The sequence below is a fragment of the Chionomys nivalis genome, chromosome 2 (assembly GCF_950005125.1).
Source record: "Chionomys nivalis chromosome 2, mChiNiv1.1, whole genome shotgun sequence".
Taxonomy (NCBI): domain Eukaryota; kingdom Metazoa; phylum Chordata; class Mammalia; order Rodentia; family Cricetidae; genus Chionomys; species Chionomys nivalis.
This window is the reverse complement of record NC_080087.1, coordinates 84,197,054-84,215,306: the sequence shown is the minus strand read 5'-3', so window position 1 is coordinate 84,215,306 and position 18,253 is coordinate 84,197,054. Positions and strand designations below refer to the sequence as shown.

Genomic DNA, 18,253 nt, shown 5'->3' with positions numbered 1-18,253 from the left:
CATGAATGTAGGCAGAACACTATGTATATAACAAATAAATCTTTAAAAATAAATAAAGAATAAATAAATAAATAGATGAAGGGGATTCTTGGGCTAGAAATATTTGTGTTTAATTAGAAAAAAAAAGGCAAACAGGCAAACGTGTTTGTAGAGTCGTCTGTCCCATCGTCCTACCCTAGCCTAGGCTGTCATAGGAGTTAAATCCTCAGTCCTTTCTCCGCCTCTTGCTACCTGCTTGCTCCTGTAGGCCACTTCATTTCTTTTTTTTAAGATTTATTATTTTTGTCTTACATATGTGGGTGTTTTGCCTGCATGTATTTCTGTGCACCACATATGTGTCTGGTCCCCCCGGCCAGAAGAGGCAATGGGTCCCTCTGAAACTGGAACTTCAGACAGTGTAGGTGCTGGGAATGGAACCCAGGTCTTCTGGAAGAGCAGCCAGTATTTTTAACTACCAAGGCTTCTCTCAACAGAGTTTAGCTCTTGATCTTCCATCCTTAGCCCCTCTTGGGATTATAGGCCTACACCACCATCCCACTGTAGACTCCTTTAATAACATACCCCGGCCTTACCCACAGCCACACTGGTGCACACATAGTTGAAAACAAAAGACAGACAAATGTGGGCAGGTTCCCACAAGACGCACACTTGGAAGTCCACACAGAGCTGGGCTGCCTCAGTCGGCCAGGAAAAGGAGAATTTTCTACACTCACTTGAGAGACAAAATAGTGAGCCCTTCAGGGAGAAGACTCGAGTTGGCCCTTAGAGTGAGTGGAAATGAGGCTCCGTGGTCCTCGGGTGCTGGGTTGCACCTGACCTGAGTCATCTTTAAAGAACGGTTTTTTTGTTTGTTTGTTTTAGATGGAGAATTTCAAGGTCCAGAGACCTGACAGTCAAGGCAGGAAGACTGAATTCCTAGGTCTGAGGGAAAGACCGAGACAGACTTGGTTAGAAGGCACCAGGCCTAAGTTACTGCTTTGTCTTTTGAGACTGGTTCTCATGTAGTGTAGGCTAGGCCCAAACTCCTCTTTTCCTGCCCCCCACCTCTCAAGTGCTATGATTACAGACTTGCTTTCACACTCCGCTTCTATGTTCTAGACTGGGGAAATTTTGGAGGCCTGTATTCCTAGGACCTCAACAGAGGAGTTTATGGAGGGGTGTCCCCCCCCCCCCCAACGCCCCTGCCACACACACATCCGATGGATCCTATTGCATCCTTGGAGGAGGACAAAGGTGATGGTGGGTGTCTGGCTTGCCAGAAGACAAGGCTAAGGGTGAAGTCCTAAGACAGGACTCAAACTCCAAAACTGCTGAGCCCAAGGACTGAGCCTGGAGACTGGGCCTTAACGTCGGGCGTGACACCAGGAATCTCGAGGGGCTAGGGTTTGGCGCAGGCTCCCTCCCGGGGTTCCCAAGCCGCTCAGTGCGCAGAGCCGCCACGCTATTGTCCTGGCCGGGAAGGCGGGGCCGGCGCGGGGCGGGGCTGGCGGCGCCGGCGCAGCCCGGGGGCGGCGGGAGGAGGTGGCGGCGGCGGCGGTGGCGCTGGTAGCTCCTGTCACCGCTGGGGCCGGGCTGGGCCGGGCGGGAGCGCACGGGACTTGAGGGCGCGAGGCCCGGACATGGGGCCCGCCAGCCCCGCCGCTCGCGGCCAGGGTCGCCGCTGGGGCCCGCCGCCGCTGCCGCTGCTGCTGCCACTGTCGCTGCTGCTTCTGCGCGCGCAGCTCGCCGTCGGGAGCCTGGCCGGTGGGAGCCCCAGCGCGGCCGAGGTGAGGCCCGGCCGGGTTCTGGGGATGGGGGGAAGGGGCGGGACCGGGCCTCTGGACCTGGACGCGGCGCGGCCACCTCAGAAAGCGCTGTCCTTTTAGCCAGGTGGCCTGCTCCGTGAGCTCCGAACTCTAGGTTTTCCATCGTCTGACTTCCCTGCCCCCTCCCACCCGCATCGTTGGATTTGTCTTTCCAAGAGCCCCTGGTCCTAGAAATATAGCTCACCCCTAGCCGACAAAGCCCCAAGCCCTGCCCACCTGAACGTAGGACCCACAAGGCAGCAGGCGCTTGGATCTTAGAATCCAGGTCCCTTGTATCCCCTGGACCCACACAAGCCCCCTGCCCCCTAAACATCCAGGAGTCCAGGCCTCCACCCACTACTCAATACAGATATAGCTCCCTAGTTCTTACGGGCCTGATGTGCAGGCCTTCAGGGAAGCCAGGCCCTTTCGTCTTTGCACCCCCTCAATGGGAGCCCAAACTGGAAATGGGGGGAGGTGGGTCCAGAACGCCTAGATTGCCCCCCAACCCACGATTCAAGTTTAACCCCTTCGGGCTCCAGAACCAAGACGCTGGGGCGGGGGCGGAGCCTGTCTTCTCAGCAACAAGGCCGCGAGAAACCCAAGGGAGGGGGACCGGGTTCACCATAGCAACGGGAGAGCTGGGGCGCTCTCGCCCCACGGGATCTGTTTCCCGGGGAACGGTCCCTCCACCCAGGAGAGCTTAGAAGGATGTGGTGCTAGGGACAGGTGCCCATCTGGGTTTTAGGGAGCAAGGCACCAGATGACCCAGATGCCAACGTTCCCCGGGCCCTCACTGCTCCATCTGCCTCCACTTCCAGGCTCCGGGGTCAGCCCAAGTGGCTGGACTATGTGGGCGTCTAACCCTTCACCGGGACCTGCGCACCGGCCGCTGGGAACCAGACCCACAGCGATCACGACGCTGTCTCCTGGACCCGCAGCGTGTGCTGGAGTACTGCAGACAGGTGGGCGGGACCCATGGGTAGAGGCGTGGTCTGTGGTCAGTAGGTCCAAGCTGGGGCGGGGTCGTCCTTGAGGAAGCCAGACTTGAGAAAGGCCAAAACCAGGGAGGTGGGAGGATCTGGAAAGCCTAGGGAAGTTCGGGGTCTGTGGTCAGCGAGGAGGCGAGCCGGGTCTAGGGCAGAACCTATTTTGAGATACTAGGAGGGGAAAAACTGCAAAAAACGGCGGCTAATCAAGATCGCCTGAAGCAGGGCTTAGAAATCTGTGGAGCTATTTAGAAAAAGTGGGAGTGTGAGTGGGCGTGGTCAAACGAGAGGCTGGGCTTAGATTAAAAAGACCTTTAAACCAACAAGATGCGGGAAGCGATGAGCCCAATGAGAGTGGGTTCCAAGGAGGCGTGAAACGAAAAGGCGGGCCTAACTCCGTGAGAAGAGTTACTTAGAAGCTAAACAGAAAGGCAGGCCAGGCGAGAGGGCGAGATATTTTAAGAAAGAAACCTGATGGGGGCAGGGTGGCCCTGAGAAGTTGAGCTTCATGACCTGGCCTGGGGACCTTCACCAAGACCATCTGAGAATGGCGAACTTAAGGGACAGCACTAGGGGCATGACCAACGGGCACCCGAGGCTTAGCTACCTGTTAGTGCTATAGACAAGGGAGGAAAGCCCAGGAGATATCCTTATGTATACTAGAAACTAGAAAAGGGAAGGATCAGTGAGCATAGCTGCTGGAGAGGCTAAGGTTGAAGGAAAGCAAATTGAAGGCCTTCTTAGGCTACAGGATGTTCAAGGGCAACTTAGGAAGCTTATTGAGACTTGGTTTCAAAACAGAGAGCAGAATGAGGGCTGGGCATGTAGCTCAGGGACAGAGCACTGGTTTGGCATGCAGGAGAGAGCTGGGGTAGCCAGTGGGTTGATCTCCACTTCCTGATCCGCACAGATGTACCCAGAACTACACATAGCCCGCGTGGAGCAGGCTGCACAGGCCATCCCAATGGAGCGCTGGTGTGGTGGTACCCGCAGCGGCAGATGTGCCCACCCCCACCACGAGGTTGTGCCCTTCCACTGCCTGCGTGAGTCACCTGTGGGGGGTGGGAACTGAGGTGAAGTGGGAGTCTCTCAGAGGTGAGGTTCTGAGCTTGACTCAGACCTACATGAGAAGTCTGGGTGTCAGGTAGAGACCTCTGAGGAGGCCCGGACTCTGAGGAGGCCAGGGCCAGGCTGTTAGGGTTCTGGTGTCTCCCATTCTGCAGCTGGTGAATTCGTGAGCGAAGCCCTGCTAGTGCCCGAAGGCTGTCGGTTCTTGCACCAGGAGCGCATGGACCAGTGTGAGAGCTCAGGCAAGAGGCATCAGGAGGCGCAGGAGGTGAGACCCTGGCTCACAGATCTAAACCTAGAACTCTAGGCCCTTCTTTCCAGGACCCAAGAGTTCCAGCTGGGATGTAGCAATTCCATCCCTCATCCCCTCCTCCTGGAAGCCAGCATCCAGGCTCCCTGTCCACACCCTCCAACCAGGTCATTCTGGCCTCCGGGCCTCGTCTTCCTGCAGGCCTGCAGCTCCCAGGGCTTCATCCTGCATGGCTCTGGCATGCTTTTGCCCTGTGGCTCCGATCGGTTCCGAGGTGTGGAGTATGTGTGCTGCCCGCCTCCAGCAACTCCCAACCCTTCCGGGACCACATCTGGGTGAGTGGCAAGAGGCTCTCTGTACCCTTCCCAGAAGCGTGGGAACCTAGCCGGAGACCTTACTGCCCAAGTCTTCTCCTTCAGTGACCCCTCTACCCGGTCCTGGCCCCTGGGGGGCAGAGCAGAGGGAGGCGAGGACGAGGAAGAGGTGGAACCCTTCCCTCAGCCAGTAGATGATTACTTCGTGGAGCACCCTCAGGCTGAAGAGGAGGAGGAGGAGGAAGAGAAACGGGTCCCACCTCCCAGCTCCCACGCTCCGGTCATGATGGGCAAAGGTGATCTAGTCTCCCCGGCTCTCTTCACCATTTGTGGTTGGGGGGCCTGTGGGGGAGGACGGGAGATGGAAGAGATGTCAGTGGCTTTGGATATGTTAGAGGTGGATTAACCCATGAAGAATGAAGAGGGAGAGGCCTGCAAAGGGGCAATCGGAGGAGAAGGGGGTCGTTCCATTTTTGGCAATGCTTTGAAGAAGATGGTGTGATAGGTTCCAGAATCTTGCCAAAGCAGGTCAGGACTAAACTGGATGCGTGCTGGTCTCTGGTACATCCTGGGAAATCTACTTCTCGGAGAGGAAAAATGACTTGCCTGCCTGGTCCTTTGTCTTGCAGTCACGCCCACCCCAAGGCCCACCGATGGAGTGGATGTTTACTTTGGCATGCCTGGGGAAATCAGTGAGCATGAGGGTTTCCTGAGGGCCAAGATGGACCTGGAGGAGCGAAGGATGCGCCAGATTAATGAGGTGATGACTCCAGGAAACCCAGGGAGATTCTTTTCTTTCTTTATCTTCTTCTTCTTCTTTTCTTTATTATTGCTTGAAACAGGGTTTCTCTATTTAGCCCTGTCTGGCCTGGAACTCACTTTGTAAACCAGGCTGGCCTCGAACTTACAGAGATTCCAAGTGCTGGGATTAAAGGCATGGGAAATTCTATCTTGACACTGCCTTGAAAGAACGCCCAAGCATCTGTCTACCTGAGCCCTCAACACCTCTCTCTAAGATGACACTGGATTCCCGACCGCCTAGCAGATCGTTGAAATGCCACCAGACGCTATAGAAACTCTGGTCTGTGGCACAACCTGGGAGTTGGTTGAGCATAATGGCTTGTGCCTTAATCCTGACACTTGAGAGGCCGGGGCAAGAGAATGAGAAGTTCAAGGCCAACCTCTAATGAAACAGAGTTTGAGACCAGCCTGGGAAAAAAAAAAATCTCTGGCTATTCCTTCTTGGGAATCCAAAGTCCAGTGGCCCTAGGTGATTTCATCCTCCTGAGCCTTGGAGATGGGTGGGGGACTCCCTGTGAGGACCTGGGATCCTGAAGCCCCCCTACTCACCCCCAGGTGATGCGAGAATGGGCCATGGCTGACAACCAGTCGAAGAACTTGCCAAAAGCCGACAGGCAGGCCCTGAACGAGGTAGGACGCCCTTCGCTGAGTTTCACTCACGCCTCTATCCACTTCCGGGGCCCGCTGCATCCATTTCAACCCCCTCCTACTCACCCTGGGCCCGCCCGTCCAGCGCCTTTATTTGCGGCTGCCTGGGATTCAGTCCGTGCCTGATGCATGCCGCTGAGCAAGCACTGCCCTCTGCTGGCTGACTTTGGAACCTCTCTCAAAGCCTGTCCTCTCATTTTGTCCTCAGTCCCTGCCTAGCAAAGCCGGTTTGCTAACTCTTGGCCTCATGCTCCTGCCTCTGTCCCTATCTTTGTCTTTGTACAAACCTATTCATGTAGACTTCTCTCGATCAGCCTCCAGACCCGGGCCTCACCCCATCGGCGTTGTGGAGGCTCAACCTGTTTTTTGCTTTAGAGCTGCCCAAAACTTGCTTTATACCTTAAGTTGGCCAGTTTTTATTTTTCAGATTGTTCCCACCTAATCTTACAGCCTACACCCTCAAACCAGGTCCCAGTAGGCCAGCCCTACCCCCAACTCCATTGGACCTCCGTCCCCACATTGCTGTCAGGAAGGACCCCCACTGAAGCCCACTCTGCTTGCCCTAGACTCTCACACACCCCCTTTCCTGCTTCTGTACCCCTTGCTAGCACTTCCAGTCCATTCTGCAGACCCTGGAGGAACAAGTGTCCGGTGAGCGACAGCGCCTGGTGGAGACCCACGCCACCAGAGTCGTCGCTCTGATCAACGACCAGCGGCGAGCTGCCCTGGAAGGTTTCCTGGCAGCGTTACAGGGCGATCCGCCCCAGGTATGGAGGTAGCGGTGGGGGCAAACAGGAGAGGAAGTCTTAGGATCAGCCGAGACAGTCTTGGTTCCCTCCCGCAGGCTGAGCGAGTTCTGGCGGCCCTGAGGCGCTATCTGCGGGCCGAGCAGAAGGAGCAGAGGCACACCCTGAGGCACTACCAGCACGTGGCCGCTGTGGACCCCGAGAAGGCCCAGCAGATGCGCTTTCAGGTACAGGCATGCTTCCGGGCCCAGACGCCCTGCAAGCCCAGACTCCTCTCTCAGACTCTTCTCTCTCTTAAAAAAAAAAAAAAAAAAAAAAAAAAAAATGTTATGTGGATGAGGGTTTTGCTTGCGTGTGTGTCTATTCATCACATCCTTGCCTGGTCCCTGAGGAGGCCAGAAGAGGGTGTTGAGGCTCCTGGAGCTGGCGTTACAGACAGTTGTGAGCCCCATGCATGTGGGGGGAATTAAACATGAGTCCTCTAGAAGAGTAGCCGGTGCCTTAGCTGCTGAGCTGTCTCCCCAGGCCCCAGATTTTCCCCTTGACCCTCACTCTCAGTTTAGAACCCTTTGGTCTGCCTGGAACTTCCCTTTCAGGTCCCCAAACCTTTCCAGTCCCTTCATTCCTATTCCTCAAATCCCATATTTTTGATGATGGAACACTGCCCCTAAACACACACACACACACCCATTCATGCTGTGCTTTTGACTCTCTTCTTGTCCCCAGGATTCCTGCTTCTTGTCCTTTGGAATCCTCTGTCCTGTCTCTTGGATTCCTTCTTCCTACCCCTGGGACTTTATTTCCTTTCCCAGAATACTTTTCCTTGAGCCTGGAGCTTGGCCTTCAGCCTTCCTCCCCTGCCCTACGTGTTTTCCCTAGAGCCCCTGCTATATACCCTGCGATTCTAATTCTGCTCTCTTGGACATTCTCTTCTGGTGCACAGGTCCTCTCCTCTGTGCTCTGGAATGTTCAAGTCTTGCCCTGAGCCTGTCCTCTATACCAGTTCCTGTTCTCAAAACAGTCTGCAATCCGTTCCTCTAGCTTTCTCCCTCTGACCCACATATCTACTTTCTTCATCTGTACCATCTCTCTCTTTCTTTCTTTTGTTTTGTTTTTTGTTTGCTTGCTTGCTTGCTTGGTTGTCTGTCTGTTTTTGGAGTGATGGTCTCACTGTGTAGTCCTGGCTGTCTGGCCTGGAGCTCACTATGGCCTCGGACCCTCTGCCTCCCACGCACTGCTATTAAAGAGGCCTGTGCCACAACACCCAGCTCTAGATCCTGTTTTTCTAATCTTACCCTCATCTTGTCTCTGGTACCCTGCTTTTCCTGGGGCCACCCTTTTTCCAAGCCTTCAACTTCTGATCGTATACATAGCTCTTCCTTCTTTTTGGACCATCCTCTCCTTCCTCAGTTTCCCCTGTGGCTGCATGTCTGACCCTTGTGATCTTGCTTCTCCTTCCTCAGTTTCCCCCGTGGCTGCATGTCTGACCCTTGTGCCCCACTTCCTGCCTATTCTCCATGTTCTGTTTCCTTGGATCCTATTGAGCCCCTCCTTCCCCTGCTCCTGTCCGGGCTGCATGGCCTGCCTCACTCTCCTCCACACTTACTCCCCACAGGTCCAGACCCACCTTCAGGTGATTGAAGAGCGGATGAACCAGAGCCTGGGGCTGCTTGACCAGAACCCTCCCCTGGCTCAGGAACTGCGGCCCCAGATCCGTGAGTGCCCATTACTTTTGTCCTGAGTTTCAGTTCTCTGAGGGCAAACTTTGACTCCCAACCCTCAATCTCTCATTCTTCATTTAAATCTCTCCAGAACTTGGCGGTTCTAATGAAGAGCCATCTTCCTTTGCACTTAATTTGATTAGTTTCCTCTGGTTCTTTTGGTGGTAAGGCTACTAGTCAATTGTTCAGTTTGGGTTTTTTTTTTGTTTTGTTTTGTTTTTTTTTTGAGAACAGGGTCTTACTTTGTAGCCCTGACTGATCTGAAACTCACTTTGTAGATCAGGTTGACCTTGAACATTGAGCAGTCCTCTTGCCTCTGCCTCCCAAGTGCTGGGGTTACAGGCTTGTGCCCCCACACCTGGCTAGGTTTTTGTTTTTGTTTTTTTGTTTTTTTTAGTATGATATTGGGATAGAACCCAGCTAGGCAAATGCTCTCCCTTAACTCAGATCACCAGCTTTTGGCTTTTTTGTTTGTTGTTTGTTTTTTGGAGAAGTGTTTCTCTGTGTAGTCTTTCATGACTGTCCTGAAGCTAGCTCCATAGATCAGACTGGCCTCAAACTCACAGAAATCCACCTGCCACTGCCTCCTGAGTGCTAGAATTGAAGGTGTGCACCACCATCGACTAGTGGCTTTTTAAGACAAAGTTTTGCTCTGTAACTGAGGCTGGCCTAGAATTCACCATGTAGCCCAGGCCAGCCTCGTATTCTGAGTCCTCCTGCCTCTGTTTCTTCAGTGTTGGGATACAGGTGTGCATTGGCCATACCCACCTCAAAAACTGGATAGTTCCCAGCGTAGTGGCACACACCTTTAATCCCAACACTTGAGGCAGAGGCAGGCAGATCTCTGAGTCTGAGGCTAGCCTGATCTACAGAGCCAGTTCTAGGACAGCCAGAGTACACAGAGAAACCCTGTCTTAAAGGTAACCAACCAACTAACTAATTGGATAATACTTAGGATGGAACCCAGGGCCTTTTATATACCAGGCGTGTGCACCACTACGCTACTCCCCTGGATTATTGAGTCAATATTCTCTTGTTAGAACAAGTCACAAGTCAAATCCAGATTCACAAGAGCAAAAGGACCAGAGAGTATTTCCCTGCACAACCCTCAGTTTGCTGTGACTTCCTTCTGGATGTCCCAGGCCTAGCTCTAAATTCCCTGATATTTAAAGAGGTGGGGTATTGCAAATTTAGCCTCCATCTTTCCTGCTGGGGGCACATCTTCCCAGCTCCCCATCTTGCAGGTCACCCTTAGGGTTGTCGGCCTGGAGCCGTCTCTGTTGTCTCCCCTACTTCCCCCCCATTCCACTACGCGGGTGCCCTGCGCCTGTGCACTGTAGTGTCTTACACTCACCTTCGCCGTCTCTCCACGTGTTCCCTCAGAGGAGCTTCTCCACTCTGAACACCTGGGGCCCAGCGAACTGGAAGCCTCTGTGCCCGGGAGCAGCAGTGAGGACAAGGGTGGACTTGAGCCTGTGGAATCCAGAGATGGTGAGTGAGCCTGAAATAGAACAGCCGCCTTTGGGAGCCGAGCCTCATTTCCTTTGCGGTGTTGGAGTCCTTGGCCTGAGGGAAGGAGCTGGTGAGGAACCCAGGGCTCTTTGTGCGTGTGCTGAGCAAGAGTTCCTCCACTCAGGGCTGGGCCCAGCCAGACAGTCTGGGGCTGGAGAGACGGCGCAGTGGTTAAGAGTACCATGAGGTGACTCACAACCATATTTAGTGGGATCTGGTGCCCTCTTCTGGTGCAGAGGTGTACATGCAGATAGAGCGCTCATATACATAAATCAGTAAATCTTAAAAAAACCAAACAAGCCCGAGCCAGAGGCAGGCGGATCTCTGATTTCGAAGCCAGCTTGATCTACAAGAGCTAGTTCCAGGACAGGCTCCAAAGCTACAGAGAAACCCTGTCTCGAAAAACCAACCAAACAAACAACCAAACAAACAACCAAACAAACAGAAAAGACAGTCTAAGTTGCCTGGGTAGGCCTTGGACTTCTGATCCTGCCACTTCAGATTATAGGTCATGAGGCCCCACTAAGTTCTTGATTGATACAGGGTCTCACTCTGTAGCTCAGGCTGACCTAGACCTCACTGTTTAGCCTAAGCTGGCCTCAAATTCATGGTCTTGTCTTAGCTTTGCAAGCGCTGGAGTTGCAGAAGTGTGCACCATCAGACCCATCATGCAACCTTCTTTCTAATTCTCCAAGGTCTGGGGTGTCTGTGCCACACGATGGCAGGAAGGAATAAGGAGGGATAGCTGGGGCTGCAGGGCCTCTGTGGGGTTCTTGGTCCTGGGGGTGGGGTTCTCTACTCTTTCTCTCATGGCCTCCTCTCTTGACTGTTTTTCTCATCTTCCTGTCCCCTTCTGCCAGCAGACACCCCAGTGACCCTTCCAAAAGGTAAGTGTCACACGGCAGACACCCCAGCCCTAAATCCCACTGAACCCTAAGCCAGGAAGGGAAAGGACTGTGTACAGCAAAAAGCCCAGGCCTGCTGGGGTGGAGTGTGGTGCCCTTTCTGACCCCTCTGGAGGTGTCTGACCCTTGAGAGTGAGAGGTGACTTGTGCTCGGTAGGGTCCACAGATCAAGACCCTTCCTCCTCTGGCAAAGAGAAGTTAGCCCCCCTGGAGCAGTATGAGCAAAAGGTGAGTGGGGCCTCGGGCTCCAAAGACAATAAGGGTCTGGACCCTCGGTGGAGGGAAGGTTCTGGAAGCTTGCTGGGGACGTGGACTCAGTGTACCTTAGGGTACCTCTGGGCCTTGGGGCCATAAATCAGGGTCGGTGATGTCTCCTGCTCCCCCAGGTGAATGCATCTGTCCCAAGGGGTTTTCCCTTCCACGCATCAGATATCCAGCGGGATGAACTGGTAAGAGGACGCGGAACCTGGGGGGAGAGGTTGGAGGTCAGTGTCCAGGCTGTGGCCTTCAGTGCTGCCCCGGATCCTGGTGGGCCTTGATGATGATGCTCTTGGTCTCACCGCCTCTCCCCATAGGCACCAGCTGGGACTGGAGTGTCCCGAGAGGCTGTGTCGGGTCTGCTGATCATGGGAGCTGGAGGGGGCTCCCTCATTGTTCTATCCTTGCTGCTTCTGCGTAAGAAGAAACCCTATGGGACTATCAGCCATGGAGTGGTGGAGGTGAGCGGTGCAGACATCGCGGTGGGGGTAGTAGTAAGCAGTGAACTCGCGCCCGCCCCCAGCGTCCCCTCCCCGCCCCTGTGCCCTGAGCCCTCCCTTGGTCCTGTTGCAGGTGGACCCCATGTTGACTCTGGAGGAGCAGCAACTCCGGGAACTTCAGCGGCATGGCTATGAGAACCCCACCTACCGTTTCCTGGAGGAACGACCCTGATCCCGCCCCAGCAGCCTTCAGCTGAGCCCAGACCGCTCCTCTTCCTGGCCCTCAGTCCCAACTCCCAGCCTCCGGTGGGGGAGGGAGATCTTGACAAATTCATTCTTATTTCCCCTTCCCAGTTCCAAATTCCTCCCCCTTAGAAATTCCCAGCTGCTGCCCTAAAAGGGACCTCCTCACCTTAATTTATTTTATGTTAATTTATTGCTCCTTAAGGTGACCACCACCTGGGTCCCAGTGTATGTCGCTCCCTGGAATTCACCGTCCCATGTTTCTTCACTAACATCCCAATAAAGTCGTCTTCCCCACCACCAGCCGTCCCGCGTTCCTATTGGAGAATCGTTGTTCATCTTTTTCAGCCCAGGCTTCTTTAAACTGGGTGAGGGGTGGGTGTGGTGGCGCACAATTTAGGAGGTGGAGGGAGGCGGATAGATTTCCGTGAGAGTTCCAGGACTCCCTGGAATACATAGAGAGGCTCTGTCTCAGACAAAACAAAACCAAAACCAAACCAAATAAACCTAGTTGAGGGTGCTTTAAATCTAGGTGGGGCCTGTGGGAAGATTACCGCGTAGCGGGGCGGGACCCAGAGGCCTTGGCTGGGCTTTTCCCACGCCGGCCAGGGAGCTTTCCGTGGTGCTGAATGTGTCGCTACTCCAAGTTCAGAGTCGTCAGGGTGGACCATCCGCCTCGCCCCTCCCCCTTCCCTCTTCCTCTTGTTTTTTTTCCTCTCTAAACTTTAAAAAAAGAATGTTGGGGCGGGGCGGGGAATACGTGTCACGCTGTATGAGTGGTGGTGAGAGATAACGTGCAGGAATTGCCTTCCACGTGTGGATCCTGGGGACACAACTCAGGTCTTGGGGTTGGAGGCAAGCACCTCCCTCCCCGCCCCCTCCCGCCCCCCTTCCCCGCCATAAGCCAGCCTATATGGGTTAGGCTTGCCTCGAACTCACAGAGATCCACTTGCCTCTTCCTCCTAAGAGGATATTCCAAGGAGTAGCCGTGCATGCTCGTCATGTACTCTGCCACGAAGCCACATTCCCAGCCCCTGGCAATTCCACACCAGTGTCCCAAAGATAGATATTTAACACCAGCAGCATGCGCTGAGCTCTCACACCCAGCTTGTGACTTGTTAGGATTAGCCCTCGCCAGTGCTGTTACCTGTGCCAAGACAGCTGTTAGGAGGAGCCCAGGCCTATATGTGGAGGTATTTTAACAGTACCTGATACTTAGCAAGTTTTTGTTCAGTGACTTTTAAAACATTAGGAAGATAATGGGGCTATAGCTCAGCCTCTCAATGCTTACTCATGCATCGAAGCCCGGAGTTCAACCCCCAATGCTGTATAAAGTGGATATGGCAGAACCTGCCTGTAATCCCAGCACTCAGGAGGCAAAGGATCACAAGTCCAAGGTTAGTGGGTAACAGTGAGAAAAGGTGCTTGCTGCTGAGCCTGATGACCTGAGTTATCCCCTCAGAACTACATGGTAGAGAGAGAATCACTCTCACAAACCGGCTTCTAACACCCCCACTCCCTCTACATGCTCGCACACAAATAAGCAAATACAATGTAACAGTAAGGTGAAGTTCAGGATGGTGCACGTCTTTGACCCCAGCCCTCAGGAGGCAGAGGGGTCAGCCTGGTCTTCAGAGAAAAGTCCAGAACAGCCAGGGCTACACAGAGTCTTTCTCAAACGAGAGAGAGAGAGAGAGAGAGAGAGAGAGAGAGAGAGAGAGAGGTCAAAGTTAACCTCAGCTACATAGCAACTTCCAGGCCAATTGAGAGTACATGAAACCTCAGATAAAATATTTATTTATTTTTATTTTATTTGTATGAGTCTTTGCCTGCACATTTGTACGGGAACCACATTTATGCCTGGTGCTGCAGAGGCCAGAAAACTGGATCACTGGGAACTGGGGTTACAGATGGTCAGGAGCCACCATGTGGGAGCTGGGAGCCAGACACAGCTCCTTTGCAAGAACAGCAAGTGCTCTTAATCACTGAGCCAACTCTTTAATTCCAATAAAAATTTTCTTTAAATTCAGCATCATTCTCTACTACATAATGAGTTTGATAATAACCTGCACTTCATGAGACCCTATCTCAAAACACATTAAAAAACCCAAACTACCCAAACCATGTTTTAGAAACAAATACTCGTGGTACTCACCCTGTGCCGGGCTTCAATTTTAAAAGTAAATAAGTAAACAAACAAACAAACAAACGTGCATGGCCAAATTCCAGACTTTTCTCTTGGACTAGATAAATTTCCCTTTCTAACACAAATGCCCAGCAGGGGGCAGTCATGCACCAAATGCTAACTTAGCGACGCCTACTTTTTCTGACAGATGGCTTGGGAAGGGAATACCGATTTCTAACTCTCCCAAAGGCCTTATGAGCAAGCAGAGTCTCTTCATAAAATATCCATGTCAATACAGGTCTTGTATATTAAATAGACACAAGTTAAGTGTAAAAGGGAGTCCCTTGGATAATGTGAGTTACATACCACACCACGGCGCATTAGAGACTTGGTTTGTATCATCGTCCTAAAGATGTATTACATCTTTATTAAACCCAGGGGAGGCAGGCACACATTCCCCACTAATGCAAAGAGGGGAAAAAACTCACTACCACACATGATGTAATAAAATTCACATTCTAAGCCTGGTGTGGTGGTGCACACCTTTGATCCCAGCACTTGGGAGGCAGAACTAGGGTGAACTCTGTGAGTTCAAAGCCAGCCTGGTCTACATAGCAAGTTCCAGGCCAGCCCAGGTTACCTAGTGAGACTCTGTCTCTAATTAATGAACTAACTAATTAATTTTAAATTCTAATGGCAATGTTTGATTTTTTTTTTCATGTGTGCATGTGAAGTTGGAGGGGTCAGTTCTCTCCTTCCCTGCTGTGGGTCCTGGGTGTGGAACTCAAAGTCATGAGACCTGACAGCAAGCCCCTTTACTGGCTGAGCCATCTCACCATCCCTGCTTATGACTTTTTTTTTTTTTTTTTTTGACAGGGACTCACTGTGTAGACTAGACTGACCTCAAACTCACAGAGATCTGCCTGCCCCTGTTTCCTGGGTGCCGGAATCAAAGGCATGTGACACCATGCTGGACCTCTGTTTATTAATTTTATTTATTTTTATTTTTTTAAATTATTTATTCATTTATTTATTTATTATGTATACAATAATCTGTCTGCATGTATGTCTGCAGGCCAGAAGAGGACACCAGACCTCACTACAGATGGTTGTGAGCCACCATGTGGTTGCCGGGAATTGAACTCAGGACCTTTGGAAGAGCAGGCAATGCTCCTAACCACTGAGCCCTCTCTCCAGCCCCTGTTTATTAATTTTAAAATACTCTTATTAGGGGCTGGAGAGATAACTCAGCTGTTAAGAGCACTTCTTGTCCTTCTAGAAGACTCAAGTCTGATTCTCAACACCCATGTTAGGAAACTCACGGCCACCTGTAACTCCAGCTCCAGGGGATCTGATGCCCCCTTCTGGCCTCTATAGGCACCCATACTCTCTCACACACATATATTTCAAAACATTAAACTCTAAACAACAGTGTCTTAGGGTTTCTATTGCTGTGAAGACACACCATGACCACAGCAACTCTTATAAGAGAAAAACGTTTAATCGTTTTTCTTACAGTTTCAGAGGTTCAGTCCATTATCATCATGGCGGGAGCATGGTGGCGTGCAGGCAGACATTAGCTGAGAGTCCTAAATCTTGCAGGCAACAGGAAGTTGACTGAGACACTGGGCCATATCCTGAGCACAAGAAACCTTAAAGCCTGCCCCTATGGTGACACACTTCCTCCAACGAGGCCACATCCACTCCAACAAAACCACACCTCCTAATAGTGCCACTCCCTAAGAGATTATGGTGGCCAATTACATTCAAACTACCGCAAATACCATCATTAAAATATGCTACCACTGCTCTTTTGATGCTTTATACCCCTGAAACAGCCTTCTTCTTAAACTGAAGATTTCTTTTTTGAAACAGGGTCCTTAAACTGTATCATACGATCAATTGTACAAGGAATTCCCAATTGCAGGTAAGTTCTTTTTTTTTTTTTTGGTTTTTCGAGACAGGGTTTCTCTGTGGTTTTGGAGCCTGTCCTGGAACTAGCTCTTGTAGACCAGGCTGGTCTCGAACTCACTGAGATCCGCCTGCCTCTGCCTCCCAAGTGCTGGGATTAAAGGCGTGCGCCACCACCGCCCGGCCGCAGGTAAGTTCTTATATGAAGTATAACACATTCTTTTGAATTTTTCATGGGCCAGCCACAATACCACCACATCCAGGAACACACACTGGTGTGAGGTAGCTGCCATGTGAACTCTGCCTCCCAGTTTTCTTTTCTATCTCCTTGAACTTCCGATTCTCCTGCCTCAGTCCTGAGCTGGAATGAAAGGAGCATACCACCACACCTGATTTGGTCATGTGACTTTGGTCAAAGGGATATCAGCAAGTCTGATGCAGCAGGAATGTTTCCTTTCAGGATGCTACAATCTCTTGGAGCCCTTACTGTGCTGGCTACTTTTAAGTCAACTTGACACAGCCAGAGTCCTCCGAGAGGAGGGAGCTTCAGCTGAGAAAACGTCTCCATAAGATTGGGCTGTAGGCAAGCCTGTAGAGCATTTTCTCAGTGATTGATGGGGGAGGGTCGAGCCCATGGTGGGTGGTGTCATCCCTGGGCACCATAAGAAAGCAGGCTGAGCAAGCCATAAAGAGCAAGCCAGTAAATATCACTCCTCCCTTGCCTCTGCATCAGCACCTGCTTTTAGGTTCCTGCCTTGCTTGAGTTCCTGTCCTGACTTCCTTCTGTGATGAACAGGGACGTGGAAGTGGAAGCCAAATGAACCCTTTTCCTCCCTATGTTGCTTTTGGTCATGCATGGGCATTTCATCACAGCAATAGAGACCCTAGGAACTCACTGTAGAGACCCCCCTGTCCTCCTGGACTACACGAAGAGATTCTTGGTTCACCCAACCATTGCCAGTACTCAGCTGAGTTATCATACCTGTGACTGATTCAGTATTTGGGTTCCAGCATAAGCTCCCAGCTGATCTCAGCCATCAGAGTGACCAAAGAAAGATGCTTCCAGGGGAGCCCAGTCTAGGCTTCCAGCAGAGCCACAGGCAGTGGTGAGGTAAGCATTTGAAGCCCCCTGCTAGGTTGCACTGGCCCTAAGATGCACTAATATGGTGTAGTACTTATTTCTCTTCTGTGGCCTGTGAGAAACACCTAAGGGAAGTGTTTGGCTCACAGTTTCAGAGATTTGGTGCACAGATCCACTGTGACTCACAGCTGTCAAGGGACTAGGAGCACATGACAGAAAAGCTTCTTTGTGACTAACAGGGAGCTGGGAGAGGCATAGGAAGAGGCCCCAGGAGCCTGTCTCCAAAGACCTAATTTGTCCAACTAGACTCCGCCTGACCTTTGGCCATCTCCCAGTAATGTCATATACTGGCAATCAATCAAAGGGCGTGCCTTTCACTCCCTCAGGACCCTCACCACCTCATCTCTGGACACGCCCTCTCAGACACACCCAGAGATGTGCTTCATCTCCTAAATGCTTCCTAATCCAGTCACGGTGACAGAACGAACTATTGCACATAGCTTGGTTTGTGGTTCAAGACAGTCCAAGGCAAGAGACTCTGGTGGGCAAAAGGGCTATCTGGAGCGGGGACTCTGGGTAACTCAGTGGGGTAGACCGACCAATGGCTACAGGAAGAATCTGAGAAGGAGGGTTGGCGGGGGTCCTGTCTTGGTTTGAGTTTCTTTGGACAGATGCCGAGAATGCCTAAATGGCAAAGAAAACAGCCACAGCTAGGGAAGGCCAGGGAAGAAGGGCTGTGTTACCAAGTGCTTTGGGAGTCGGAGCTTCAGTCTGTTGAGGGCTTCAGGGAGCCCGAGCAAACATGCACTTCAGACTTTTAATGCAATAATGTGGGACCTGGGGCATTTTACATATCACCTCCTGATTTCTTAGGTTAGAGCAGGAAGTGGGTATAATATTGACTTCCTTCCTTCCTTTCTTCTTTTCTCCCCCCTCCCTTTTTTTTTTTTTTTTTTGTTTTGTTTTGTTTTGTTTTTCGAGACAGGGTTTCTCTGTAGTTTTAGAGCCTGTCCTGGAACTAGCTCTTGTAGTCCAGGCTGGCCTCGAACTCACAAAGATCTGCCTGCCTCTGCCTCCCGAGTGCTGGGATTAAAGGTGTACGCCACCACCACCCAGCTTCTCTCCCTCCTTTTAATTTTAAAATTAAAAAAGATGGTGCTGGAGAGATGGCTCAGGAGTGAAGAGCACAGGCTGCTCTTCCAGTGGACCTGGGTTCAGTTCCCAGCACCCACATGACAGCTCACAACTGTCTGTAACTCCAGTTCCAGGGAATCTGACACCTTCACACCAATGCACATAAAATAAATATTAAAATTAAACTAAAAAAGAAATTGAGATTTTTTTCTTTATAGTCCAGACTCGACTCAAACTTGAATGGTGGAATTACATGACCATGCCATCACCCCCAATTTTTTTGCCTGGCTGTTTTTAGACAAGGCCTCATTATGTGTTTTTGG

The 18,253-nt window shown here is 51.7% G+C and overlaps 1 protein-coding gene across 2 annotated transcripts; it reads left to right on the top strand.

Moving 5' to 3' along the window:
• Positions 1-1,497: 1,497 nt before the first annotated feature.
• Aplp1 (amyloid beta precursor like protein 1) lies at positions 1,498-11,979 on the top strand. Of its 2 annotated transcripts, none has more exons than XM_057756689.1 (17): positions 1,498-1,766; positions 2,606-2,749; positions 3,684-3,816; positions 3,997-4,109; positions 4,293-4,426; positions 4,511-4,701; positions 5,035-5,165; positions 5,762-5,836; positions 6,463-6,621; positions 6,699-6,827; positions 8,216-8,315; positions 9,705-9,812; positions 10,697-10,720; positions 10,896-10,966; positions 11,125-11,187; positions 11,314-11,457; positions 11,570-11,979. In XM_057756689.1, exons 1-17 carry the CDS (start codon positions 1,620-1,622, stop codon positions 11,666-11,668), a joined length of 1,965 nt encoding a protein of 654 aa, XP_057612672.1. In that variant the 5' UTR covers positions 1,498-1,619; the 3' UTR covers positions 11,669-11,979. The 2 variants fall into 2 exon arrangements, with proteins under 2 accessions (XP_057612672.1, XP_057612671.1); XM_057756688.1 differs by having other exon boundaries at positions 10,694-10,720.
• Positions 11,980-18,253: the final 6,274 nt, after the last annotated feature.

Excerpts from the sequence above, each read along its gene's own strand:
- Aplp1 (XM_057756688.1), top strand. The coding sequence starts at position 1,620 with ATGGGGCCCGCCAGCCCCGCCGCTCGCGGCCAGGGTCGCCGCTGGGGC. Across the intron at positions 4,427-4,510 it reads CCTTCCGGGACCACATCTGG|TGACCCCTCTACCCGGTCCT; the intron begins GTGAGTGGCAAG and ends CTTCTCCTTCAG. Across the intron at positions 5,166-5,761 it reads GGATGCGCCAGATTAATGAG|GTGATGCGAGAATGGGCCAT; the intron begins GTGATGACTCCA and ends ACTCACCCCCAG.